Source organism: Oncorhynchus mykiss, chromosome 17, assembly GCF_013265735.2.
Source record: "Oncorhynchus mykiss isolate Arlee chromosome 17, USDA_OmykA_1.1, whole genome shotgun sequence".
Lineage (NCBI taxonomy): Eukaryota > Metazoa > Chordata > Actinopteri > Salmoniformes > Salmonidae > Oncorhynchus > Oncorhynchus mykiss.
The window spans coordinates 63,152,440-63,178,572 of record NC_048581.1 but is presented as its reverse complement, the minus strand read 5'-3'; the positions used below and the strand labels follow the sequence as shown (position 1 = coordinate 63,178,572).

Genomic DNA, 26,133 nt, shown 5'->3' with positions numbered 1-26,133 from the left:
ATGTGGTGGATTCTAACTGCATGGTGTATGAGCCAAATACTTACAATGTAAAGAATACAGTGAACGTCAATCTAAATGAGCTCTACTGGACAAGGATGATTGGGAAGTGAAAGAAGGTCCTTACTGCTCTCAGCAGCAAGATTGAAGCGCAGGCCCTCGTACACCAGGTTGCTGTCCTGCTGCTTCTGCTTGTCCTCGTAATCTAGGTCATTGGTCTCCACAGGGTTGGTGTCGCCCCCTGCCTGCTGCCGCACATTCTGCAGCCTCTTCTCCTTATCTATGGCCTGGTCAAGGGAAGAGTGGTTCATATAAAAATGGCAGCGAATCAATAAACAGGCTATCAAAACAGCTAGAACCACACGTAATCTGTTCAACTGAGAATATACAAGAAACAAAAGGCTAGCAATTACAATGTCATATTTAAGATTAAAATGTAACGGGGTGAAATCTAGATGTCATGAATAATGAGAAATTAAATCTCTTCAAACACATTACCACCCACCTCCTGCAGGTTCTTCTCCAGGGTGCAGACATACAGCCACAGAGAGGCGTGTGCCTTGTCGTCCTTCAGCCTATCAGCATTCTCCTCCGTCTCTGGCTCCTCCTCCAGCAGTCTCAGGGCCTCGTGGGTAAAATCAACGGCAGAGCTGCCATGGCAACGCAACAAAAATAAACTGCTGAAGAACTACTAAAGCACGTCAGTATAAGTTATATTAATAGCATTGGCATTCCACAGTTGAGTAGTATTTGTTTCCTATCAGTCTATCTGAAGCAGAATAAGTTACAGTAGTATTGCCATTCCACAGTAGAGCGTATTTTGTCCTACCAGTCTGTCTGTTCACTGAAATCCTGAAAGCACACCACTTGGGCCATCTCACACAGGTAGACGGCACGCAGGTGTGAGTGGTGGCTGTCCTCGTGGCAGATGTCCAGCAAGTCACACAGGGTGTTGTAGCGCTCCTGAGTGCTGTCCCCTGCCACCTCCTTGTAGGCACGCAGCTCCTCCTCCAACAGGCACAGCATCACCCCCTCGTCAGGGACGTCAGGCCCAAAGCCATCACGTAGGGTCCTGACAACACAGGGACAGTCATACTCGAATGGGGTCTCTTAAGTGGTAAAGAGGAATTTATCAAATATTCACAAGTAAATTATCCTCATCAGGATAATGATGATGATGATATGCTGAAAACATTGTGTAGAAATTGTTTTGGAGTCTGAAAGCGTATACCAATATACAGTGCATTCGGAAAGTATTTCGACCCCTTGACTATTTCATTACGTTACAGCCTTATTATAAAATTGACTAAATCATTTGGTTTCTCTCACAATACCACATAAGGTCAAAGCGAAAACAGGTAATAATTTTGGGAAAACGTATTAAATAAAAAAACTGAAATTTCACATTTACAAGTATTCAGACCCTTTTACTCAGTACTTTGGTGAAGCATCTTTGGCAGCAAGCACAGCCTTGAGTCTTCTTGGGTATGACGCTACAAGCTTGGCACACCAGTATTTGGGGAGTTTCTCCCATTCTTCTCTGCAGATCCTCTCAAGTTCTGTCAGGTTGAATGGGGCGCAATGCTGCACAGCTATTTTCAGGTCTTTCCAGACATGTTCGATCGGGTTCAAGTCCAGGTGAATCAAGGACATTCAGAGACTTGTCCCGAAGCCACTTAAGCGTTGTCTTGGCTATGTACTGAGGGTCATTGTCCTGTTGGAAGGTGAACCTTCACCCCAGTCTGAGGTCCTGAGCGCTCTGGAGCAGGTTTTCATCCAGGAGCTCTCTGAACCCGAGTCTCACAGTACAAGCCGCTGAAAAACATCCCCACAGCATGATGCTGCCACCACGCGTCACCGTAGGGATGGTGCCAGGTTTCCTCCAGGCGTGACGCTTGGCATTCAGGCCACAGACTTCAATCTTGGTTTCATCAGACCAGATAATCTTGTTTCTCATTGTCTGACAGTCTTTAGATGCCTTTTGGCAAACTCCAAGTGGGCTGTCATGTGCATTTTACTGAGGAGTGGCTTCCATCTGGCCACTCTACCATAAAAGGCCTGATTGGTTGAGTGCTGCAGAGATGGTTGTCATTCTGGAAGGTTCTCCCATCTCCACAGAGGAACTCTAGAGCTCTGTTAGAGTGGCCATTGGGTTCTTGGTCACTTCCTTGTTAGCAGTTGATGTTACTCTTCAACAACACAGACCCCAAAGCAAATCAGTGGGAGAAGAATGCGTATATTCAATGAGGACAAAATCATAGATGTTACTCTGAGAGAAAGATGTTCATTCTCCCCTGTCCTCAGTGATTCGCTCCACAGAATAAGTTTTATAACCCAACCCTAGACCGTGGTTGCCCAATTAGAATTCCTTTCAATAAAACTGGACCAATGCCCAAATAACAAGTATCCTATTTCAGGCTCAATGTATAGACAAATTCCCCCCCATGTCTCTGACCCATTGATCATTAACTCCCTATTACAAAAACACACCATTTCCATTGATCTTTAATTCCCTCAACCTTTAGTCCTCTGCGTTGTGTATTTATCTTCAAAGTATTTTTAAATCCCTGACCAAGGCCCCGATTGCGCAGTTTGGCCAGGCAGCCAGCTCTATGAAGAGTCTTGGTGGGTCCCAAACTAATTCCATTTAAGAATGATGGAGGCCAGTGTGTTCTTTGGGACATTCGATGCTTCAGAAACCTTCCCCAGATCTGTGCCGACACAATCCTGTCTCAGAGCTCTACAGACAATTCCTTCGACCACATGGCTTGGTTATTGCTCTGACATGCACTGTCAACAGTGGGAACTTATATAGACAGGATTATGTGTGCCTTTCCAAATAATGTCCAATCAATTGAATTTACCACAGGTGGTAAATCAAGTTGTAGAATCAATCAAGTTGTAGAAACATCAACGATGATCAATGGAAACAGGATGCAATGGAGCTCAATTTTGAGTCTCATAGCAAAGGGTCTGAATACTTAGGTAACTAAGAAAATGTTTATTTTAAAAACCTGTTTTCGCTTTGTCATTATGGGATAGTGTGTGTAGATTGCTGAGGATTATTTTTTGGTGTGGAAAAAGTCAAGGGGTCTGAATACTTTCCGAAGGCACTGTATGCATGCATACCACCATTCAAAAGTTTGGGGTCACTTAGAAATGTTTGTTTTTTAAAGAAAAGCTAAATAAAACAATTTGTCCATTAAAATAACAAAACTGATCAGAAATACAGTATAGACATTGTTAATGTTGTAAATTACTATTGTAGCTGGAAACTACAGATTTTTTTATGGAATATCTACATTGGCGTACAGAGGCCCATTATCAGCAACCATCACTCCTGTGATCCAATGGCACGTTGTTAGCTAATCCAAGTTTATCATTCGAAAACCCTTTTGCAATTATGTTAGCACAGCTGAAAAACTGTTCTGATGAATGAAGGAATAAAACTGGCCTTCTTTAGACTAGTTGAATATCTGGAGCGTCAGCATTTGTGGATTTGATTACAGGCTCAATATCGGCAGAAACAAAGTACTTTCTTCCAAAACTCATCAGTCTATTCATGTTCTGAGAAATTAGGGCTATTCCATGTGAGAAATTGCCAAGAAACTGAAGATCTCGAACAACGCTCTGTACTACTCCCTTCACAGAACAGTGCAAACTAGCTCTAACCAGAATAGAAAGAGGAGTGGGAGGCCCCGGTGCTCAACTGAGCAAGAGGACAAGTACATCAGTGTCTAGTTTGAGAAACAGACCTCACAAGTTCTCAACTGGCAGCTTCATTAAATAGTACCCGCAAAACACCAGTCTCAACGTCAACAGTGAAGTGGCAACTCCGGGATGCTGGCCTTCTAGGCAGAGTTCCTCTGTCCAGTGTCTGTGGTCTTTTGTCCATCTTAAGCTTATCTTTTTATTGGTCAGTATGAGATGTCTTTTTCTTTGCAACTCTGCCTAGAAGGCCAGCATAATCAAATTCACAAATGCTGATGCAACTAGTCTAAAGGCCAGTTTAATTGAGTCTTTAAATCAGCTGTGCTAACAATTGCAAAAGTGTTTACTAATGGTCAATTAGCCTTTTAAAATGATAAAACTTGGATTAGGTAACAACATGCCATTGGAACACAGGAGTGATGGTTGCTGATAAAGGGCCTCTAGATTTCCCATTTAAAAAAAAAAAATGTAAAAAGCCATTCCCAGCAACAAGTCATTTACAACGTATTTCTGATAAAATGTTACGTTATTTTAAATGGACAATTTTTGCTTTTCTTTCTAAAAACAAAGACATTTCTAAGTGACCCCGAACATTTGAACGGTTATGCACACACCAAAAAAGAAACATCCTCACTGTCAACTGCATTTATTTTCAGCAAACTTAACATGTGTAAATATTTGTATGAACATAAGATTCAACAACAGACAAACTGAACAAGTTCCACAGACATGTGACTAACAGAAATTGAATAATGTGTCCCTGAACAAAGTCAAAAGTAACAGTCAGTATCTGGTGTGGCCACCAGCTGCATTAAGTACTGCAGTGCATCTCCTCCTCATGGACTGCACCAGATTTGCTGTGAGAGGTTACCCCACTCTTCCACAAAGGTACCTGCAAGATCCCAGACATTTCTGGGGGGGGTAACCCTTACCCTAACCCTTACCCTCCGATCTAACAGGTCCCAGACATGCTCAATGGGATTGAGATCCGGGCTCTTTGCGGGCCATGGCAGAACACGGACATTCCTGTCTTGCAGGAAATCACACATATGAGCAGTATGGCTGGTGGCATTGTCATTAGAGGTCGACCGATTAAATCGGAATGGCCGATTATTTAGGGCCGATTTCAAGTTTTCATAACAGTCGGTAATCAGCATTTTTGGACACCGACTACCTGTTACGCAAGTGCAGCAAGGAGCAAGTTGCTAGCTAACATTACAGTTAAACTAGTAATATCGTCGACCATGTGTAGTTATGTAGCTTGTCCTGTGTTGCATATAATCGATGTGGTGCTTGTTAATTTATCATTGAATCACAGCCTACTTCGCCAAACAGGTGATGATTTATCAAGCGCATTTGCGAAAAACCATAAACATCAATGCCTTTCTTAAAATCAATACACAAGTATATTTTTAAACCTGCATATTTAATTAATATTGCCTGCTAACATGAATTACTTTTAACTAGGGAAATTGTGTCACTTCTCCTGCGTTCTGTGTAAGCAGAGTCAGGGTATATGCAGCAGTTTAGGCCACCTGGCTCGTTGCGAACTGTGTGAAGACCATTTCTTCCTAACAAAGGCCGTAATTAATTTGCCAGAATTTTACATAATTATGACATAACATTGAAGGCTGTGCAATGTAACAGCAATATTTAGCCTTATGGACCCGTTCGATAAAATACGGAACAGTTCCGTATTTCACAAAGGATGAACGTTTTGTTTTCAAAATGATAGTTTCCGGATTTGACCATATTAAAATGACCTAAGGCTCGTATTTCTGTGTGTTTATTATATTATAATTAAGTCTAAGATTTGATAGAGCAGTCTGACCGAGCGGTGGAAGGCAGCAGCAGGCTCGTAAGCATTCCTTCAAACAGCACTTTCCTGCATTTGCCAGGAGCTCGTCGCTTTGCTTGAAGCATTGTTTATGACTTCAAGCCTATCAACTCCCGAGATTAGGCTGGCAATACTATAGTGCCTATAAGAACATCCAATAGTCAAAGGTATATGAAATACAAATAGTAGAGAGAGAAATAGTTCTATAATCCCTACAACTTCTTACCTGGAAATATTGAAGACTCATGTTAAAAGGAAATAGAGGTCGATTATGATTTTTCAACGGCGATACCAATTATTGGAGGTCAAATAAAGCCGATACCGATTAAAAAAATATATATATAAAAAAAATTTTTTTTTTAAAAACATCTGCCAAAAATTTACATTTGTAGTAATGACAATACTGAATGAACACTTATTTTAACTTAATATAATACATCAATAAAATCAATTTAGCCTCAAATAAATCATGAAACATGTTCAATTTGGTTTAAATGCAAAAACAAAGTGTTGGCGAAGAAAGTAAAAGTGCAATATGTGCCATGTAAGAACGCTAACGTTTAAGTTCCTTACTCAGAACATATGAAAGCCGGTGGTTCCTTTTAACATGAGTCTTCAATATTCCCAGGTAAGAAGTTTTAGGTTGTAGTTATTATAGGACTATTTCTCTCTATACCATTTGTATTTCAAATTGGATGTTCTTATAGGCACTTTAGTATTGCCAGTGTAACAGTATAGCTTCCGTCCCACTCCTCGCCCCTACCTGGGCTCGAACCAGGAACACATCGACAACAGCCACCCTTGAAGCAGCGTTACCCATGCAGAGCAAGGGGAACAACCACTCCAAGTCTCAGAGCGAGCGACGTTTGAAACGCTATTAGCGCGCACCACGCTAACTAGCTAGCCATTTCACATCACATCACATCGTTACACCAGCCTTATCTCAGGAGTTGATAGGCTTGAAGTCATAAAACAGCAGAGCTGCTGGCAAAACACACAAAAGTGTTGTTTGAATGAATGCTTATGAGCCTACTGGTGCCTACCACCGCCCAGTCAGACTGCTCTATCAAATCATAGACGTAATTATAACACAGAAATGCAAGCCTTTGGTCATTAATATGGTCAAATCCAGAAACTATCATCTCAAAAACAAGATGTTTATTCTTTCAGTGAAATACGGAACCGTTCCGTATTTTATCTAACATCAGTCTAAATATTGCTGTTACAATGCACAACCTTCAATGTTATGTCATAGTCACGTAAAATTCTGGTAAATTAGTTCGCAATGAGCCAGGTGGCCCAAACTGTTGCATATACCCTGACTCTGCGTGCAATGAACGCAAGAGAAGTGACAATTACACATGGTTAATATTGCCTGCTAACCTGGATTTATTTTAGCTAAATATGCAGGTTTAAAAATATATGCTTCTGTGTATTGATTTTAAGAAAGGCATGGGTGTTTATGGTTAGGTAAAAATCTGTCATTCTGACCCTGAACAAGGCAGTTAACCCACCGTTTCCTAGGCCGCCATTGAAAATAAGAATGTGTTCTTAACTGACTTGCCTAAAAAAGACCAAAATGGCAAAATCGGCATCCAAAATTACAGATTGTTATGAAAACTTGAAATCGTCCCTAATTAAAGCGCCCATTCCGATTAATCGGTCAACCTCTAAAAAGGAACCCCCAGCTTTCATATGTTCTGAGCAAAAGGAACTTAAGGTTAGTTTTTTCCCCCCACATGGTACATATTGCACTTTTACTTCCTTCTTCAACACTTTGTTTTTGCATTATGTAAACCAAATTGAACATGTTTTATTATTTATTTGAGACTAAATTGATTTTATTGATGCATTACATTAAGTTAAAATAAACCTGTTCATTCAGTATTATCGTAATTGTCATTATTACACATATATACATACATAAAATCGGCCAATCGATTAATCGGTATCGGAGTTGAAATATCATAAATCGGTCAACCACAAATTGCCATACTGGTGGGTCATGTCAGGATGAGCCTGCAGTAAGGGTAGCACATGAGGGAAGAGGACGTCTTCCCCATAACGCACAGCGTTGAGATTGCCTGCAATGACAACAAGCTCAGTCCAATGATGCTGTGACACACCGCCCCAGACCATGACAGACCCTTCACCCCGCTCCAGAGCACAGGACTCAGTGTAACGCTCATTTCTTCAACGATAAACACGAATCCGACCATCACCCCTGGTGAGACAAAACTGCGACTCATCAGTGAAGAGCACTTTTTGCCAGTCATGTCTGGTCCAGCGACGGTGGGTTTGTGCCCATAGGCGACATTGTTACCGGTGATGTCTGGTGAGGACCTGTCTTACAACAGGCCTACAAGCCCTCAGTACAGCATCTCTCAGGCAATTGTGGACAGTCTGAGCACTGATTGAGGGATTGTGCGTTCCTGGTGTAACTCGGGCAGTTGTTGTTGCCATCCCGTACCTGTCACGCAGGTGTGATGTTCAGATTGTACCGATCCTGTGCATCTGTACATAAGACAGGACATAAGCAGTACAGACAATGTCTCACAGTACAGACAGTGCAATTTTATTAACTGCTGTCCTCATGCCTCACTGCAGCATGCCTAAGGCAAGTTCACACAGATGAGCAGGGACCCTAGGTATCTTTCTTTGTGTTTTTCAGAGTCAGTAGAAAGGCCTCTTTAGTGTCCTAAGTTTCCATAACTGTGACTTTAATTGCCTATCGTATGTAAGCTGTTAGTGTCTTAATGACCGCTCTACAGATGCTTGTTAAATGAACCATAAACAATTAAAGAACATGCATGGGAAACATTGTTTAAACCCTTGACAATGAAGATCTGTGAAGTCATTTTGATATTAATGAACTATCTTTGAAAGACAGGGTCCTGAAAAAGGTATGTTTCTTTTTTTGCTGAGTAATATGAGAGAGAGCGAGCAAGAGAGCAAGAGAGATGAAGTCAGAAGTTTAAATGTATTTGGCTACGGTGTACGTAAACTCAGTTCCACAATTCCTGACATTTAATCATAGTACAAATCCCTGTCTTAGGTCACTTAGGATGACTACTTTATTTTAAGAATGTGAAATGTCAGAATAATAGTAGAGAATGATTTATTTGAGCTTTTATTTATTTGCTCACATTCCCAGTGGGTTAGAAGTTTACATACACTCAATTAGTATTTGGTAGCTGGTGTAACTGAGTCAGGTTTGTAGGCCTCCTTACTCACACACGCTTTTTCAGTTCTGCCCACAAATTTTCCAAAGGATTGAGGTCAGGGCTTTGTGATGGCACTCCAATACCTTGACTTTGTTATACTTAAGCCATTTTGCCACAACTTTGGAAGCATGCTTTGAGTCATTGCCCATTTGGAAGACACATTTGCAACCAAGCTTTAACTTCCTGACTGATGTCTTGAGATGTTGCGTCAATAGATCCACATAATTTTCCTGCCTCATGCTGCCATCTATTTTGTGAAGTGCACTAGACCCCCCTGCAGCAAAGCACCCCCACAACATGATGCTGCCACACCCGTGCTTTAAGGTTGGGATGGTGTTCTTCGGCTTGCAAGCCTCCCCCTTTTCCTCCAAACATAACGATGGGCATTATGGATAAACAGTTCTATTTCATCAGACCAGATGACATTTCTCTAAAAAGTACCATCTTTGTCCCCATGTGCAGTTGCAAAACATAGTCTGGCTTTTTTATGGAGGTTTTGGAGCAGTGGATTCCTCCTTGCTGAGTAGCCTTCAGGTTGTGATGATATTGGACTCTTTTTAATGTGGATATAGATACTTTTGTACCCGTTTCCTCCAGCATATTCACAAGGTCCTTTGCTGCTGTTCTGGGATTGTTTGGCACTTTTCGCACCAAAGTACATGCATCTCTAGGAGACTGAAAGAGTCTCCTTCCTGAGCGGTATGACGATGCGTGGTCCCATGGGGTTTATACTTGCGTACCATTGTTTGTACAGATGAACGTGGTATGTATTGTTATGTATTATTTCTTACATTGGTTAGCCCAGAAAAACCTCAAGTGTTATTACATACAGCCGGAAAGAACTATTGGATAAAAAAGCGATGTCAACTTACCAACATTATGACCAGGAATACATCTTTCCCGAAGAGGATCCTTTGTTTGGACCTCCACCCTGGACATGGGATCTTAACCCAGAGGCTGACCCAAAACAACATGGTCGCCACAGGAGAGGCAGATGGAGCAGCCTACTGGTCAGACTCAGAAGGCGTGCACACCATCCACCGCTTCTGAGCATATTACTCGACAATGTCCAATCTCTAGACAACAAGGTGGACGAAATTAGGGCACAAGTTGCCTTCCAGAGAGACAGAGATAGTAATATTCTGTTTCACGGAAACATGGCTCACTCGGAATGTTGTTAGTTGTCGGTACACCCACCCAGTTTCTTCATGCATTGCGCCGACAGAATCAAACATCTTTCTGGTAAGAAGAAGGGCGGGGGTGTATGCCTGGGTGTATATGCCTGATTAACAACTCATGGTGTAATCACAACAACACACAGGAACTCAAGTTATTTTCTTCACTTGACCTAGAATTCCTTACAATCAAATGCAGACCGAATGATCTTCCAAGAGAATTCTCTTCTTTTGCTTACCGCCCCAATAGGTCCACTGACGATGCAATCGCCATCAAACTGCACACTGCTCTATCCCATCTGGACAAGAGGAATACCTCTGTAAAAATGCTGTTCAATTGACTCCAGCTCAGCATTTAACACCATAGTACCCTCCAAACTCATCATTAAGCTTGAGACCCTGGGTCTCGACCCCGCCCTGTGCAACTGGATCCTGGACTTCCTGACAGGCCGCCCCCAGGTGGTGAAGGTAGGAAAGTTTTCCACTCCGCTGATCCTTAACACTGGGGCCCCACAAGGGTGCGTTCTGAGCCCTCTCCTGTACTCCCTGTTCATCCATGACAGCGTGGCCATGCACACCAACTCAATCATTTTGCAGACAACACTACATTGGTAGGCTTGATTAATAACAACGACGAGACTGCCTACAGGGGGGGGGGGGGGCCCTTAGAGTGTGGTGTCAGGAAAATAACCTCTCACTCAACGTCAACAAAACAAAGGAGATGATTGTGGACTTCAGGAAACAGAAGAGGGAGCACCACATCGACGGGACAGTAGTGGAGAAGGTGAAAAGTTCCTCGGCGTACACGTTACAGACAAACTGAAATGATCCACCCACACAGACAGCGTAGTGAAGAAGGCGCAAAAGTGCCTCTTCAACCTCAGGAGGCTGAAGAAATTAAAAAGGAAAACAAACTTTTACAGATGCACAATCGAGAGGATCCTGTCGGGCCTGGTACGGCAACTGCACCGCCCTCAAACGCAAGGCTCTCCAGAGGGTAGCACGGCGCATCATCGGGGGCAATATACCTGCCCTGCAGGACACATACAGCACACGATGTCACAGGAAGACTAAAAAGATGTTTACATATTATATATTACTCATCTCTATATACTGTATTCTATACCATCCAACACAGGATTCATTAAATTCATTAAAAATCCTACAATGTGATTTTCTGGATTTTCTCATTTTGTCTGTCATAGTTGAAGTGATGAAAATTACAGGCCTCTCATCTTTTTAAGTGGGAGAACTTGCAATTGGTGGCTGACTAAATACTTTTTTGCCCCACTGTAGATATACATACTTTAAGAATATACCTTTATTATTCCCCACAAACCCTACTACCCTTCCCCCAATTGGAATAAAACTAATAAACACTTAGGCATCTACATAACACATTTTACAGACAAGCCATTTTAAAAGTTACATTTTGTGTTTTTAGTCCTTCCTCTATTTCTGATGTCCATCCAGTTTGAATTCTATTTGTAACTGTGCTATTTCAAATTTTCTGAACCTATATACATTTGACAGATCCTGTATGTTTTACATTGGTTATCTTGTTATTAGTCCCACCCTTCAGCTCCATTCAACCTCATCTAGCTCTCAACAACATCCATTTTGGATTTCTATTTGCCATATATATTTTTCAACTGTGCTGTGATGCTTCAAAAGTACTAAACCTTTCTATTATCATAGCTTCTACAGATTATTTTTAATTTAGAAACATTTTTGCTAAAATAATTATATTATTTTTTGATTGACTATGGCTTTTCAAATCACCCAGTATTGCCATCTGCAGCATTAGTACTAGGCAAATATTGCAATTATTCAGCCATTCTTGGACCTGTGACCAAAAACGAGCTACATATGGACAAAACCAAAATAAATTATCTGCCTCACAGCATGATCTGCAGAGCTGGGAAGATTGTATCCCTATATAAAGTGCCTTGCGAAAGTATTCGGCCCCCTTGAACTTTGCAACCTTTTGCCACATTTCAGGCTTCAAACATAAAGATATAAAACTGTATTTTTTTGTGAAGAATCAACAAGTGGGACACAATCATGAAGTGGAACGACATTTATTGGATATTTCAAACTTTTTTAACAAATCAAAAACTGAAAAATTGGGCGTGCAAAATTATTCAGCCCCCTTAAGTTAATACTTTGTAGCGCCACCTTTTGCTGCGATTACAGCTGTAAGTCGCTTGGGGTATGTCTATCAGTTTTGCACATCGAGAGACTGACATTTTTTCCCATTCCTCCTTGCAAAACAGCTCGAGCTCAGTGAGGTTGGATGGAGAGCATTTGTGAACAGCAGTTTTCAGTTCTTTCCACAGATTCTCGATTGGATTCAGGTCTGGACTTTGACTTGGCCATTCTAACACCTGGATATGTTTATTTTTGAACCATTCCATTGTAGATTTTGCTTTATGTTTTGGATCATTGTCTTGTTGGAAGACAAATCTCCGTCCCAGTCTCAGGTCTTTTGCAGACTCCATCAGGTTTTCTTCCAGAATGGTCCTGTATTTGGCTCCATCCATCTTCCCATCAATGTTAACCATCTTCCCTGTCCCTGCTGAAGAAAAGCAGGCCCAAACCATGATGCTGCCACCACCATGTTTGACAGTGGGGATGGTGTGTTCAGCTGTGTTGCTTTTACGCCAAACATAACGTTTTGCATTGTTGCCAAAAAGTCAAATTTTGGTTTCATCTGACCAGAGCACCTTCTTCCACATGTTTGGTGTCTCCCCCAGGTGGCTTGTGGCAAACTTTAAACGACACTTTTTATGGATATCTTTAAGAAATGGCTTTCTTCTTGCCACTCTTCCATAAAGGCCAGATTTGTGCAATATACAACTGATTGTTGTCCTATGGACAGAGTCTCCCACCTCAGCTGTAGATCTCTGCAGTTCATCCAGAGTGATCATGGGCCTCTTGGCTGCATCTCTGATCAGTCTTCTCCTTGTATGAGCTGAAAGTTTAGAGGGACGGCCAGGTCTTGGTAGATTTGCAGTGGTCTGATACTCCTTCCATTTCAATATTATCGCTTGCACAGTGCTCCTTGGGATGTTTAAAGCTTGGGAAATCTTTTTGTATCCAGGACCTGCCTGGTGTGTTCCTTGTTCTTCATGATGCTTTCTGCGCTTTTAACGGACCTCTGAGACTATCACAGTGCAGGTGCATTTATACGGAGACTTGATTACACACAGGTGGATTGTATTTATCATCATTAGTCATTTAGTTCAACATTGGATCATTCAGAGATCCTCACTGAACTTCTGGAGAGTTTGCTGCACTGAAAGTAAAGGGGCTGAATAATTTTGCACGCCCAATTTTTCAGTTTTTGATTTGTTAAAAAGTTTGAAATATCCAATAAATGTCGTTCCACTTCATGATTGTGTCCCACTTGTTGTTGATCCTTCACAAAAAAAAATACAGTTTTATATCTTTATGTTTGAAGCCTGAAATGTGGCAAAAGGTCGCAAAGTTCAAGGGGGCCGAAGTCCGTCCGTCCGTCCGTCCGTCCGTCCATCTATATATATCATTCTATTGGTTGCAAGAATTTTGTATAGGTATCTAAATTGAAAATTTCTAAGTTTTGAATATGGCGTTGTTTTACGTATCAATTCATAAACCATGTGCCATGGAATGGGTACATCGAAAATCTCTTCCCAAATATCTTGCAATTTATATGGCACAGCTGTCAGTTTTTTGGTCCTTAAATAAAAACACCAATTTCATTTATCACACTTTTCTTTAACCATTTATGTTCCTTAATACAGGGCCGACACTTTTTTCCCTTTCTACTTGCCTCGCCATTTTTGTGATAATGCTGCAATTAATTGGTTGTAATTTGGGGTAGAGCAGACATTTCCATATGTCTGTGTTAGCTGCATGAGTGACATAACACCACCAGTCCTATTTATGAAATAATTCACTAAGATTATCCTTTTTTATTTTTTTTTGAAAAAAAAAGATTTTTTGTTATATTATTTGTTCTGTCTTTTCAGGTGGATCAAACTGAAATTGCAACCAACTTTCTAAGGCTTGTTTAAAAAAATAACGATATTTGAGATTTCCTTTTCAAAACAACCAAAAGTGAGCAGATGTAATCTGAATAAAGGGAAAGGGCCATTCTTGAACATAGGATGAGAAATACTTATTTTCCACCATAATTTGCAAATAAATTCATTAAAAATCCTACAATGTAATTTTCTGGATTTTTTTTTCTCATTTTGTCTGTCATAGTTGAAGTGTATCTATGATGAAAATTACAGGCCTCTCATCTTTTTAAGTGGGAGAACTTGCACAATTGGTGGCTGACTAAATACTTTTTTGCCCCACTAACTTTTGTATGACTGATACCTTTAGTGAGAGGTCTAATGCTTTAATATTTAATAATTTCTGCCCTCCGAATTCATACTCGTTATATAAATAGGCCCTTTTAATTGTCTGACTTGCCGTTCCAAATAAAATATATATTTTTGTTCATACAATTTAAAAAGCAGGTCACTAGGTGTAGGCAAAACCATTAGCAAATAGGTAAACTGTGATAAGACTAAAGAGTTAATCAGGGTGATTTTTCCACAAATATACAGGTAAATTTGAGATCTTTGGTTCCAACCACCGTGTCCTTGTGATGCAGAGTAAGTGAAAGGATGATCTCTGCATGTGTGGTTCCCACCGTGAAACATGGAGGTGTGACGGTGCTTTGCTGGTTACACTGTCTGATTTACTTAGAATTCAAGGCACACATAATCAGCATGGCTACCACAGCATTATGCAGCTTTATGCCATCCCATCTGGTTTGCGCTTAGTGGGACAATCATTTGTTTTTCAACAGGACAATGACCCAACACACCTCCAGGCTGTGTAAGGGCTACCAAGAAGGAGGCTGATGGAGTGTTGCATCAGATGACCAGGCCTCCAAAAATCACCTGACCTCAAACGAATTGAGAAGGTTTGGGATAAGTTGGACTGCATAGTGAAGGAAAAGCAGCCATCAAGTGCTCAGCATCTGGGAACTCCTTCAAGACTGTTGGAAAAGCAAGGCCTCCCGGGTGGCGCAGTGGTTAAGGGCCACCAGAGACTCTGGGTTCGTGCCCAGGCTCTGTCGCAACCGGGAGGTCTGTGGGGTGACACACAATTGGCCTAGCGTCGTCTGGGTTAAGGAGGGCTTGGCCGGTAGGGATATCCTTGTCTCATCGCGCACCAGCGACTCCTGTGGCGGGCCGGGCACAGTGCACGCTAACCAAGGTTGCCAGGTGCACGGTGTTTCCTCTGACACATTGGTACGGCTGGCTTCAGGGTTGGATGCACGCTGTGTTAAGAAGCAGTGCGGGTTGTTTGGGTTGTGTATCGGAGGACGCATGACGTTCGACCTTCGTCTCTCCCGAGCCCGTACGGAAGTTGTAAAAATTATAAAAAACTTTTCATTCCAGGTGAAGCTGGTTGAGAGAATGCTAAGAGTGTGCAAAGCTGTCAAGGCAAAGGGTGGCTACTTTGAAGAATCTAAAATATATTTTGATTTGTTCAATACTTATGGTTACTACATGATTCCATATCTTATTTCATAGTTTTGACATCGTCACTATTCTACAATGTAGAAAATAGTAAAAATAAAGAAAAACCCTTGAATGAGCAGGTTCTGAAACCTTTGACCGGTAGTTTGAGAGAGAGATACTTAAAGAGGAAAATTCATGTTTTTAAATGAGACAAATAATATTTGTTTTTAAATTGTGTTGCAATGCCAGAAAAAGCCTTCAACTTAAGCTCATATATGCATAGAGAATGCAAAAGCGGTTATGCTATTTAGCAGCAGCCCAGTGAAGGATGAGGAAAATCTGACGTGAAGACGAGAGCTCATGGCTCGGTCACGTCTCTGAGTGTAGCCTACCTGAGGCGTGTGTCCTCCTGACCAGCCCGGGCGGCGTCAGCCTTGGTCCTGACCCACAGGGACACAGGTTCAGTCATGTGCTGAGTGAGCCGCTCCCCCGGCCCCAGGGTCTGCAGCCACAGGATGACCCAGTCCAGCGCCCGCTCCAGATGACTACTACGCCTCGAGCTCTGCACCGCCAGCATGAAGGCCCGGCTCAACTAAAGGGGAAATAGATGACTATTCAGATTACATAATAGAAACAAATTACATTTGTAATAAATTGTGCTTTTTATAGCACTTTTTGCAATTCTCCAAGCACTTTATATGAAAGCCATCCACCCACCAAAAACTATATTGAACAAAAATTAAACGCAACAGTTTCAACTATTTTACTGAGTTAGTTCATATAAGGAAAATCTGTCGTCAATTGAAATAAAATATATCAAAATCCTCTAAAACGATGTAGGTGGCTTATGGTAGAGACATTTACATTACATTTACCACCAGGCAACTGCTCTGGTGGACATTCCTGCAGTCAGCATGCCAATCACACACGCCATCAAACTTGAGACACCTGTGGCATTGTGTTGTGTGACAACTGCACATTTCAGAGTGGGCTTTTATTGTCCCCAGCACAAGGTGTACCTGCATATTGATAATGCGGTTTAATCAGCTTATTGATATGCCACACCTGTCAGGTGGATGGATTATCTTGGCAAATGAAAAATGCTCACTAACAGGGATGTAAACAAATTTGTGTACATCATTTGAGAGAAATAAGCTTTTTGTTTGCATGGAACATTTCTGGGATCTTTTATTTCAGCTCACGAAACATGGGACCAACACTTTACACACAGTGAACCAATTAGATAGCGGGTGGGTATCTTACCCTGTCCACAGACAGAGAGGGGGGGCAGTTCTTGCATAGCTCTTGGCACAGGATCTCCACCAGGGTGAAGGCTTGGTCGTATAGCCGACGGTTATAAAGACCACACACCAGGTTACTGACCGCGGTCACTGCGGAGATGAAGTGACAGAGTCAGATAGGGAAGCAAGAGGGAGAATATTATTATAATAATCGATAACGTAGATTTAATGTAAAAGGCACAAATTCACAAGAGCGTACAATGATATGGTGAGCATTTAACGGTTATCACAACATCTGCAGTGCACTCTGGTGAGAAGCCTGTAAAAATGAGAAAGAGCCATCAGTTAGTATACCTGCTTTGATGAGGATGTTGTCACTGGGCAGTTTGCGTAGCTCAGTCATCATCCGGCCAGCTGTTGCCTGGCAGTACAGCAGTACTCTGTCCAGGTTCTCAGTATTTTCCAGCTACAATACATTTAATATATTGTGTCAACAGTCAAATAATTCACATGTCAAATCTAAATATCTTTACTAGCTACACTGACATACCAGGGCTAAACCTGAGATAAATGTGTACACCCAATGACTAGCAGCTACTGAAAAAGTACTTCTCTGTAACTTAAGGATAAAACTAGTTTGGGGTGAAACCCTCCTTACCTGTGAGGCCAGCATGCTCTCATAAGAAAACACAAAGCCTTGGTACATGCTGAAGCATAGGGACTGCTGAAGTCGGCTCTCCTCAGACTGTGATCCCAAGTCCTGTCCAGGGTGACACACACAATGTAACATTTGTCAAACATCATTGACAGCAGAGATGTTCCCTAATGTTTTTTCTGGTCAATGATAAGTGAATGACACCAACCTTCTGTAATCTCTTCTGCATGAGTTCCTGATGCTCTTCCAGAAATGAGAACCAGGCCAGGAGCACAGCTCCACTTAGCCCCTTGCTCTGCCCTGCCTCCACTGCCCATACCACCAGACTGCACCCCTCCAGGATCACATGGGCCTCCCGGTCCCCAAGGGTGTTCGGGAGAGACCGGAGGGTCCGAGCACACTCTGTAAAAGCCTGTCCACTCTCCTTTCCGGAGCTCATGGAACGGTGGATGTCTACTGCCAGCCTGCCAAGCACCAGAGCTGGGCTGAGGCCATCTGTTGAGTTCCTGACCTTTCCCAGGGCTCCACCCACCAGCCCTGCAGCCAGGCTCCAGAAACCTGCCTTAGACAGAAGCTTTGAGGTGATCAGCACCACCTCACAGAGTGTAGAGAGGCAGGGCCGCCCCGAAGGCTGCCCATCCCTGCCCCGTCCCCCAGCCCAGGGGGACAGGAGATGACGATGGGTCTCCTCCAAGATCAAGGAGGCATCCTCCTTAGTCAGGGTCCCAGAGCCCTTCTCAAACTCAGTCAGGGCGTCTTCCACGTATATGGGGGTTTTGGAGCAGGAGGAGGGTGAGGTTCTCTCCCTGTCCAGCAGCAGCAGGAAGCTCAGGGCTTGCAACTGGCAGCAGAATTTGTCCCTGGGGTTAAGGCAGGCGCCGTCTTGTGCTGCAGACAGTCCATTCCACAGTACAGCAAAGCAGCTGCGTACAAGCACACAGTAATCTTCTGTCTATGGGGCACACAAGAGGAGGGAAGACACATTCAAAAAGAGATTGAGAAGACACAATCAAAGATGTAAAAACAGCTGACTACAGTTACTATAATAGGAAGTACTGTACTAATACTCTATCATCCATCCTTTACCTGTGGAGCTGGAGCCAACCTCTGGTAGAGTAGGCTTCCCAAGTAGCTACATGGATGGTACACTCCCAAGGAGGCCAGTTTCTTGAGTACGTGAAAGGTGATTTTCTCCATATACAAAGGGGTGCTTTGCACACCGAGCTCCCCTGAGATGTCATACCCTCTGAGTGCAAGCTCCACCAGCTTTATGAGTCCAGCAATATGGTCACTGTCCGGGGGCCCAACTCCAAGTTGGTGATTACAGGCCCTGACAACTCGGTCATACAATGTTCGACCTTGTGGCCCAGGTCCATTTCTCATGTAAGTCTGTAGGAAATACAGGACAAATTATGCAAATGAAACTTTTGGCCACAGGCGAGGCATTTATTATCCATAGTCAGAACATTGCTAGGTGGATATTATACATCTACCAAACTAAATTTAACTGATGAGAGATTTCGAATCATGACGGAGTCCACTGAGACCAAGCAGGCGCTAGCTAGTAGCCACACTGTCAGTTGCAAAGATTAACTAGCTACAGTGGTTAGTAAACTAGCTAAAATTAACAGTTAACGTTAGCCAATTGTCCTAACGTTAGCTAAAACACACTCACCTCTAATTCTTCATGTAGAACTCTTGTCTCTTTTGGACAAGCTGTCCGTTTGATGTATTCGTCAACCTTTAAGCACTTCATTTTCATATCTGCAAAACAAATGAATGCATATTTTCGCTATTGAATAACGTAGGTTAGTTTTGCAGCTCAGTTAACGGTAACGTTAGCAAGCTAGCTAACGTTAGCTACTTACCACGTTAAACCGACAACTTATCCTCTTATCCTCGTCTTGTACTACAGTTCTAACGAGTTTCTAAAATATTACATATAACATTTATCTTAAAAGGTAAAAAAGTCGAATGACAACCACAACACTCAAAGGCGAAAACTCGCGCACTGTATTTTAAAATAAGTATCTAGCCAATCAGATTGCACATCCGCATACTTACTGAATTCTCGCTGGGTAATGTAGTTCAAGAAATGTAATTCAGTATAACGTCTACAGATTTGTCATTGACCAATCACATTATGCTTTGCATTCCCATTGTGATGTGTCCCTACCTGACTAGTTACCACAGCCACAAAGTCATAAACCCCGTCCATTTCTTCAATTTATGTTTTTTAAATCACTTTTTTGTTTTAATACATTTTTACAATATCGCAAATGTTGACTTTGTGGCTGTGGTAACTCCTGGAAACCCTGCCTGAATCCATAGGAGGTACTGTAGTTTAAATGAGGGAGTTATATTAATGCTCTGGGCATGTGTTGATTACATTTGTTTTGAGAAGATGGACATAACCTACTGCAATCATTCTGGTTGAACACATTAAAATACTTTTTTTTTTGCACACAGTGATTTTGTGTGTGTGTGAGAGAGGGAGAAGGACACATTTGGCCTTTACAGTCTTAGTATTCATCCTTGGTGAGACAGTCTTTACAAATAGTGTTGGTTGTCATCTCTGCCAGTGTGCATCGTCAGGGTATCAGGAGATAGGAAGCCCACCTTCCTGCTTTTCCCCTCCAGCACTGTGACATCATATTTTCGGAAACAGTAAAGCTGTTGCTTGACTCAATACTGTGAAAGCTGCTAGCCATTTATTTATGTATTTATTTATTTTTTATTTCAATTTTATTTAACCATGTAGGCTAGTTGAGAACAGGTAGGCTAGCAGTGTGAACAGACAACACAGAGTTACACATGGAGTAAACAATTAACAAGTCAATAACACAGTAGAAAAAAAAGAGTCTATATACATTGTGTGCAAAAGGCATGAGGAGGTAGGCGAATAGTTAAAATTTTGCAGATTAACACTGGAGTGATAAATGATCAGATGGTCATGTACAGGTAGAGATATTGGTGTGCAAAAGAGCAGAAAAGTAAATAAATATAAACAGTATGGGGATGAGGTAGGTCAAATTGGGTGGGCTATTTACCGATAGACTATGTACAACTGCAGCGATCGGTTAGCTGCTCAGATAGCAGATGTTTGAAGTTGGTGAGGGAGATAAAAGTCTCCAACTTCAGCGATTTTTGCAATTCGTTCCAGTCACAGGCAGCAGAGAACTGGAACGAAAGGCGGCCAAATGAGGTGTTGGCTTTAGGACTGATCAGTGAGATACACCTGCTGGAGCGCGTGCTACGGGTGGGTGTTGCCATCGTGACCACTGAACTGAGATAAGGCGGAGCTTTACCTAGCATGGACTTGTAGATGACCTGGAGCCAGTGGGTCTGGCGACGAATATGTAGCGAGGGCCAGCCGACTAGAGCATACAGGTCGCAGTGGTGGGTGGTATAAGGTGCTTTAGTAACAAAACGGATGGCACTGTGATAAACTGCATCCAGTTTGCTGAGTAGAGTATTGGAAGCTATTTTGTAGATGACATCGCCGAAGTAGAGGATCGGTAGGATAGTCAGTTTTACTAGGGTAAGTTTGGCGGTGTGAGTGAAGGAGGCTTTGTTGCGGAACAGAAAGCCTACTCTAGATTTTATTTTAGATTGGAGATGTTTGATATGAGTCTGGAAGGAGAGTTTACAGTCTAGCCAGACACCTAGGTATTTATAGATGTCCACATATTCTAGGTCGGAACCATCCAGGGTGGTGATGCTAGTCGGGCGTGCGGGTGCAGGCAGCGAACAGTTGAAAAGCATGCATTTGGTTTTACTAGTGTTTAAGAGCAGTTGGAGGTCACGGAAGGAGTGTTGTATGGCATTGAAGCTCATTTGGAGGTTAGATAGCACAGTGTCCAAGGACGGGCCGGAAGTATACAGAATGGTGTCGTCTGTGTAGAGGTGGATCAGGGAATCACCAGCAGCAAGAGCAACATCATTGATATATACAGAGAAAAGAGTCGGCCCGAGAATTGAACCCTGTGGCACCCCCATAGAGACTGCCAGAGGACCGGACAGCATGCCCTCCGATTTGACACACTCTGTCTGCAAAGTAGTTGGTGAACCAGGCAAGGCAGTCATTAGAAAAACCGAGGCTACTGAGTCTGCCAATAAGAATATGGTGATTGACAGAGTCGAAAGCCTTGGCAAGGTCGATGAAGACGGCTGCACAGTACTGTCTTTCATCGATGGTGGTTATGATATCGTTTAGTACCTTGAGCGTGGCTGAGGTGCACCCGTGACCGGCTCGGAAACCAGATTGCACAGCGGAGAAGGTACGGTGGGATTCGAGATGTTTGTTGACTTGGCTTTCGAAGACCTTGGATAGGCAGGGCAGGATGGATATAGGTCTGTAACAGTTTGGGTCCAGGGTGTCTCCCCCTTTGAAGAGGGGGATGACTGCGGCAGCTTTCCAATCCTTGGGGATCTCAGATGATATGAAAGAGAAGTTGAACAGGCTGGTAATAGGGGTTGCGACAATGGCGGCGGATAGTTTCAGAAATGGAGGGTCCAGATTGTCAAGCCCAGCTGATTTGTACGGGTCCAGGTTTTACAGCTCTTTCAGAGCATCTGCTATCTGGATTTGGGTAAAGGAGAACCTGTAGAGGCTTGGGCGAAGCTGTTGGCCGAGGTTGGAGTAGCCAGGAGGAAGGCATGGCCAGCCATTGAGAAATGCTTGTTGAAGTTTTCAATAATCATGGATTTATCGGTGGTGACCGTGTTACCTAGCCTCAGTGCAGTGGGCAGCTGGGAGGAGGTGCTCTTGTTCTCCATGGACTTTACAGTGTCCCAGAACTTTTTGGAGTTAGAGCTACAGGATGCAAATTTCTGCCTGAAGAAGCTGGCCTTAGCTTTCCTGACTGACTGTGTGTATTGGTTCCTGACTTACCTGAACATTTGCATATCGTTGGGACTATTCGATGCTATTGCAGTCCGCCACAGGATGTTTTTGTGCTGGTCGAGGGCAGTCAGGTCTGGAGTGAACCAAGGGCTATATCTGTTCTTAGTTCTGCATTTTTTGAACGGAGCATGCTTATCTAAAATGGTGAGGAAGTTACTTTTAAAGAATGACCAGGCATCCTCAACTGACGGGATGAGGTCAATATCCTTCCAGGATACCCGGGCCAGGTCGATTAGAAAGGCCTGCTTACAGAAGTGTTTTAGGGAGCATTTGACAGTGATGAGGGGTGGTCGTTTGACTGCGGATCCGTAGCGGATACAGGCAATGAGGCAGTGATCGCTGAGATCCTGGTTGAAGACAGCGGAGGTGCATTTGGAGGGCCAGTTGGTCAGGATGACATCTATGAGGGTGCCCTTGTTTACAGATGTAGGGTTGTACCTGGTGGGTTCCTTGATGATTTGTGTGAGATTGAGGGCATCTAGCTTAGATTGTAGGACTGTCGGGGTGTTAAGCATATCCCAGTTTAGGTCACCTAACAGAACAAACTCTGAAGCTAGATGGGGGGCGATCAATTCACAAATGGTGTCCAGGGCACAGCTGGGAGCTGAGGGGGGTCGGTAGGCGGCAACAGTGAGAGACTTATTTCTGGAGAGAGTAATTTTTTAAATTAGTAGTAGGTATTGCTATACTGCATATTGACTTCTTCCTTGCCAATGACGACTGGAAGTTGAGGCATAATAGCCATTAACAGAGTTTAATTAGTTCATTGATTTATCATGCCCATGCCATAGCAATCAGTCTGCACAATTAACAAATTATTTTATTAGCGACCTGTGATGGAGATATTGTCATTACAGGTAGCACAGTTATACCTGTCCTGAGAATCACTGGTGTTCAAGAAACATGTTACAATTCACACAAAGTATTCCACTAGGTTTCCTTGATAATGGTTTCCAACATACGGTTGGCAGAACTTCACTGAGGAGCAAGAACATTTTTGTACTGTAATTCTATTTGCAGAATACCTTATTGAACATGTGAATAGTTTCTTGTAACAAAGTGGCACTGTCAATTTGACTGAACATAGTTTAGCAACAATGAATAAGTCTGCTCTTTTCTTCTTCATCAGTACAGTTAGAAACGTTAGTAGCAGTATTGGGGACAAAGTGATATTCCTCCTCAGTTTCTCTCAGCTATGGAGACAGGTCATCAGCTGGAACCACCTGCGAAAAAGTAGTGCATATTATGCAATGGTTAACATGTGTGGAAGCCTAAAACTGATTATGTACAACTCGTGTCAATTGCACTAGTCACAATTCAAATACCCTACTTTTTTTTTGTTTGCAATAACTGTACGCTCCAAGCATTAATTCACTTATTAAGTAGTTATAGCACAGGTCGGGATGGCAATTAACACACTGTTTCCCATTAGGACCAAGAATTAGGAACACTGAACTAGACAGGTAGGACTGAGTTTGGGAAACCCTGAACTAGACTAAAGACTATTGGCACAACTATTCCAGAATAGGTCAGTCTAATGCACTAAGAGGGCCAAGGGCAAATGAAGGGTGAATATGACTATCTGCGTCCCGATTCACCACCCTTTATAAACATTGGATTTGTGTAGTCATTGGCTATAAATGTCAGGTGCGTGAATGAGGACCCAAAAGCGAATTAACAAAACAGAGTTTCTTTAATGACGAAACACATGTAGGCTCAGATGGACAGGCAGATTCCGACAGGACAGGACAAGGTTAGATGAACTGGCAGATTCCGACAGGACAGGACAAGGTTGCAGCAAACACGACGATAGTCTGGTTCAGGCATGAGAAACACAAACGAGAATCCGACAAAGACAGAAGCAGGAACAGAGAGAGATATAGAGACCTAATCAGAGGGAAAAAGGGAACAGGTGGGAAAAGGGGTGAACGAGGTAGTTAGAGGAGACAAGGAACAGCTGGGGGAAGGAGGGTAAGAAAAGGTAACCTAATACGACCAGCAGAGGGAGACAGGGTGAAGAGAAAGAACAGGAACAAGACACAACATGACAATACATGACAGTACCCCCCCACTCACCGAGCGCCTCCTGGCGCACTCGAGGAGGAAACCTGGCGGCAACGGAGGAAATCATCGATCAGCGAACGGTCCAGCACGTCCCGAGAGGGAACCCAACTCCTTTCCTCAGGACCGTACCCCTCCCAATCCACTAGGTACTGATGACCACGGCCCCGAGGACGCATGTCCAAAATCTTACGGACCCTGTAGATAGGTGCGCCCTCGACAAGGATGGGGGGGGGGGGGGGGGGGGAAGACGAGCGGGAGCGCGAAGAACGGGCTTAACACAGGAGACATGGAAGACCGGGTGGACGCGACGAACATATCGCAGAAGAAGAAGTCGCACTGCGACAGGATTAATGATCTGAGAAATACGGAACGGACCAATGAACCGCGGGGTCAGTTTGCGAGAAGCTGTCTTAAGGGGAAGGTTCTGAGTGGAGAGCCAAACTCTCTGACCGCGACAATATCTAGGACTCTTAGTTCTACGCTTATTAGCGGCTCTCACAGTCTGCCCCCTATAACGGCAAAGTGCAGACCTGACCCTCTTCCAGGTGCGCTCGCAACGTTGGACAAAAGCCTGAGCGGAGGGGACGCTGGACTCGGCGAACTGAGACGAGAACAGCGGAGGCTGGTACCCGAGGCTACTCTGGAAAGGAGATAGCCCGGTCGCAGACGAAGGAAGCGAGTTGTGGGCGTATTCTGCCCAGGGGAGCTGTTCTGACCAAGACGCAGGGTTACGAAAAGAAAGACTGCGTAAGATGCGACCAATAGTCTGATTGGCCCGTTCTGCTTGACCGTTAGACTGGGGGTGAAAGCCGGAAGAGAGACTGACGGAAGCCCCAATCAAACGGCAAAACTCCCTCCAAAATTGAGACGTGAATTGCGGACCCCTGTCCGAAACGACGTCTGACGGAAGGCCATGAATTCTGAAAACATTCTCGATGATGATTTGTGCCGTCTCTTTAGCAGAAGGAAGCTTAGCAAGGGGAATAAAATGAGCCGCCTTAGAGAACCTATCGACAACCGTAAGAATAACAGTCTTCCCCGCTGACGAAGGCAGTCCGGTGATAAAATCTAAGGCGATGTGAGACCACGGTTGAGAGGGAATGGGAAGCGGCCTGAGACGGCCGGCAGGAGGGGAGTTACCGGACTTAGTCTGCGCGCAGACCGAACAAGCAGCCACGAAACGACGCGTGTCATGCTCCCGGGTGGGCCACCAAAAACGCTGGCGAATGGAAGCAAGCGTACCCCGAACGCCAGGGTGGCCGGCTAACTTGGCAGAGTGAGCCCACTGAAGAACGGCCAGACGAGTAGGAACGGGAACGAAAAGAAGGTTCCTAGGACAAGCGCGCGGCGACGGAGTGTGAGTGAGTGCTTGCTTTACCTGCCTCTCAATTCCCCAGACAGTCAACCCGACAACACGCCCCTCAGGGAGAATCCCCTCGGGGTCAGTGGAGGCTACTGAAGAACTGAAGAGACGAGATAAAGCATCAGGCTTGGTGTTCTTAGAGCCCGGACGATAAGAAATCACGAACTCGAAACGAGCGAAAAACAGCGCCCAACGAGCCTGACGCGCATTAAGTCGTTTGGCAGAACGGATGTACTCAAGGTTCCTATGGTCAGTCCAAACGACAAAAGGAACGGTCGCCCCCTCCAACCACTGTCGCCATTCGCCTAGGGCTAAGCGGATGGCGAGCAGTTCGCGGTTTCCCACATCATAGTTACGTTCCGACGGCGACAGGCGATGAGAAAAATACGCGCAAGGGTGGACCTTGTCGTCAGAGAGGGAGCGCTGAGAAAGAATGGCTCCCACGCCCACCTC

General features: G+C 43.6%; 1 protein-coding gene across 2 annotated transcripts in view; it reads right to left on the bottom strand.

The window, feature by feature from the left end:
- The window catches only part of espl1 (extra spindle pole bodies like 1, separase), a 29,359-nt gene extending 9,849 nt beyond the window's left edge, over positions 1 to 19,510 (bottom strand). The window contains exons 1-11 of one of the 2 annotated variants that reach the window (XM_021569300.2): positions 19,412 to 19,510; positions 19,023 to 19,111; positions 18,434 to 18,736; positions 17,556 to 18,299; positions 17,351 to 17,452; positions 17,047 to 17,158; positions 16,715 to 16,842; positions 15,844 to 16,043; positions 827 to 1,069; positions 503 to 647; positions 125 to 284 (exon numbers count right to left, since the gene is read on the bottom strand). In XM_021569300.2, coding sequence (XP_021424975.2) covers positions 125 to 284; positions 503 to 647; positions 827 to 1,069; positions 15,844 to 16,043; positions 16,715 to 16,842; positions 17,047 to 17,158; positions 17,351 to 17,452; positions 17,556 to 18,299; positions 18,434 to 18,736; positions 19,023 to 19,109 — 2,224 coding nt within the window. In that variant the 5' untranslated portion in view covers positions 19,110 to 19,111; positions 19,412 to 19,510. The other variant, XM_021569299.2, reaches the window with a different exon arrangement.
- Between the last annotated feature and the right edge of the window lie 6,623 nt (positions 19,511 to 26,133).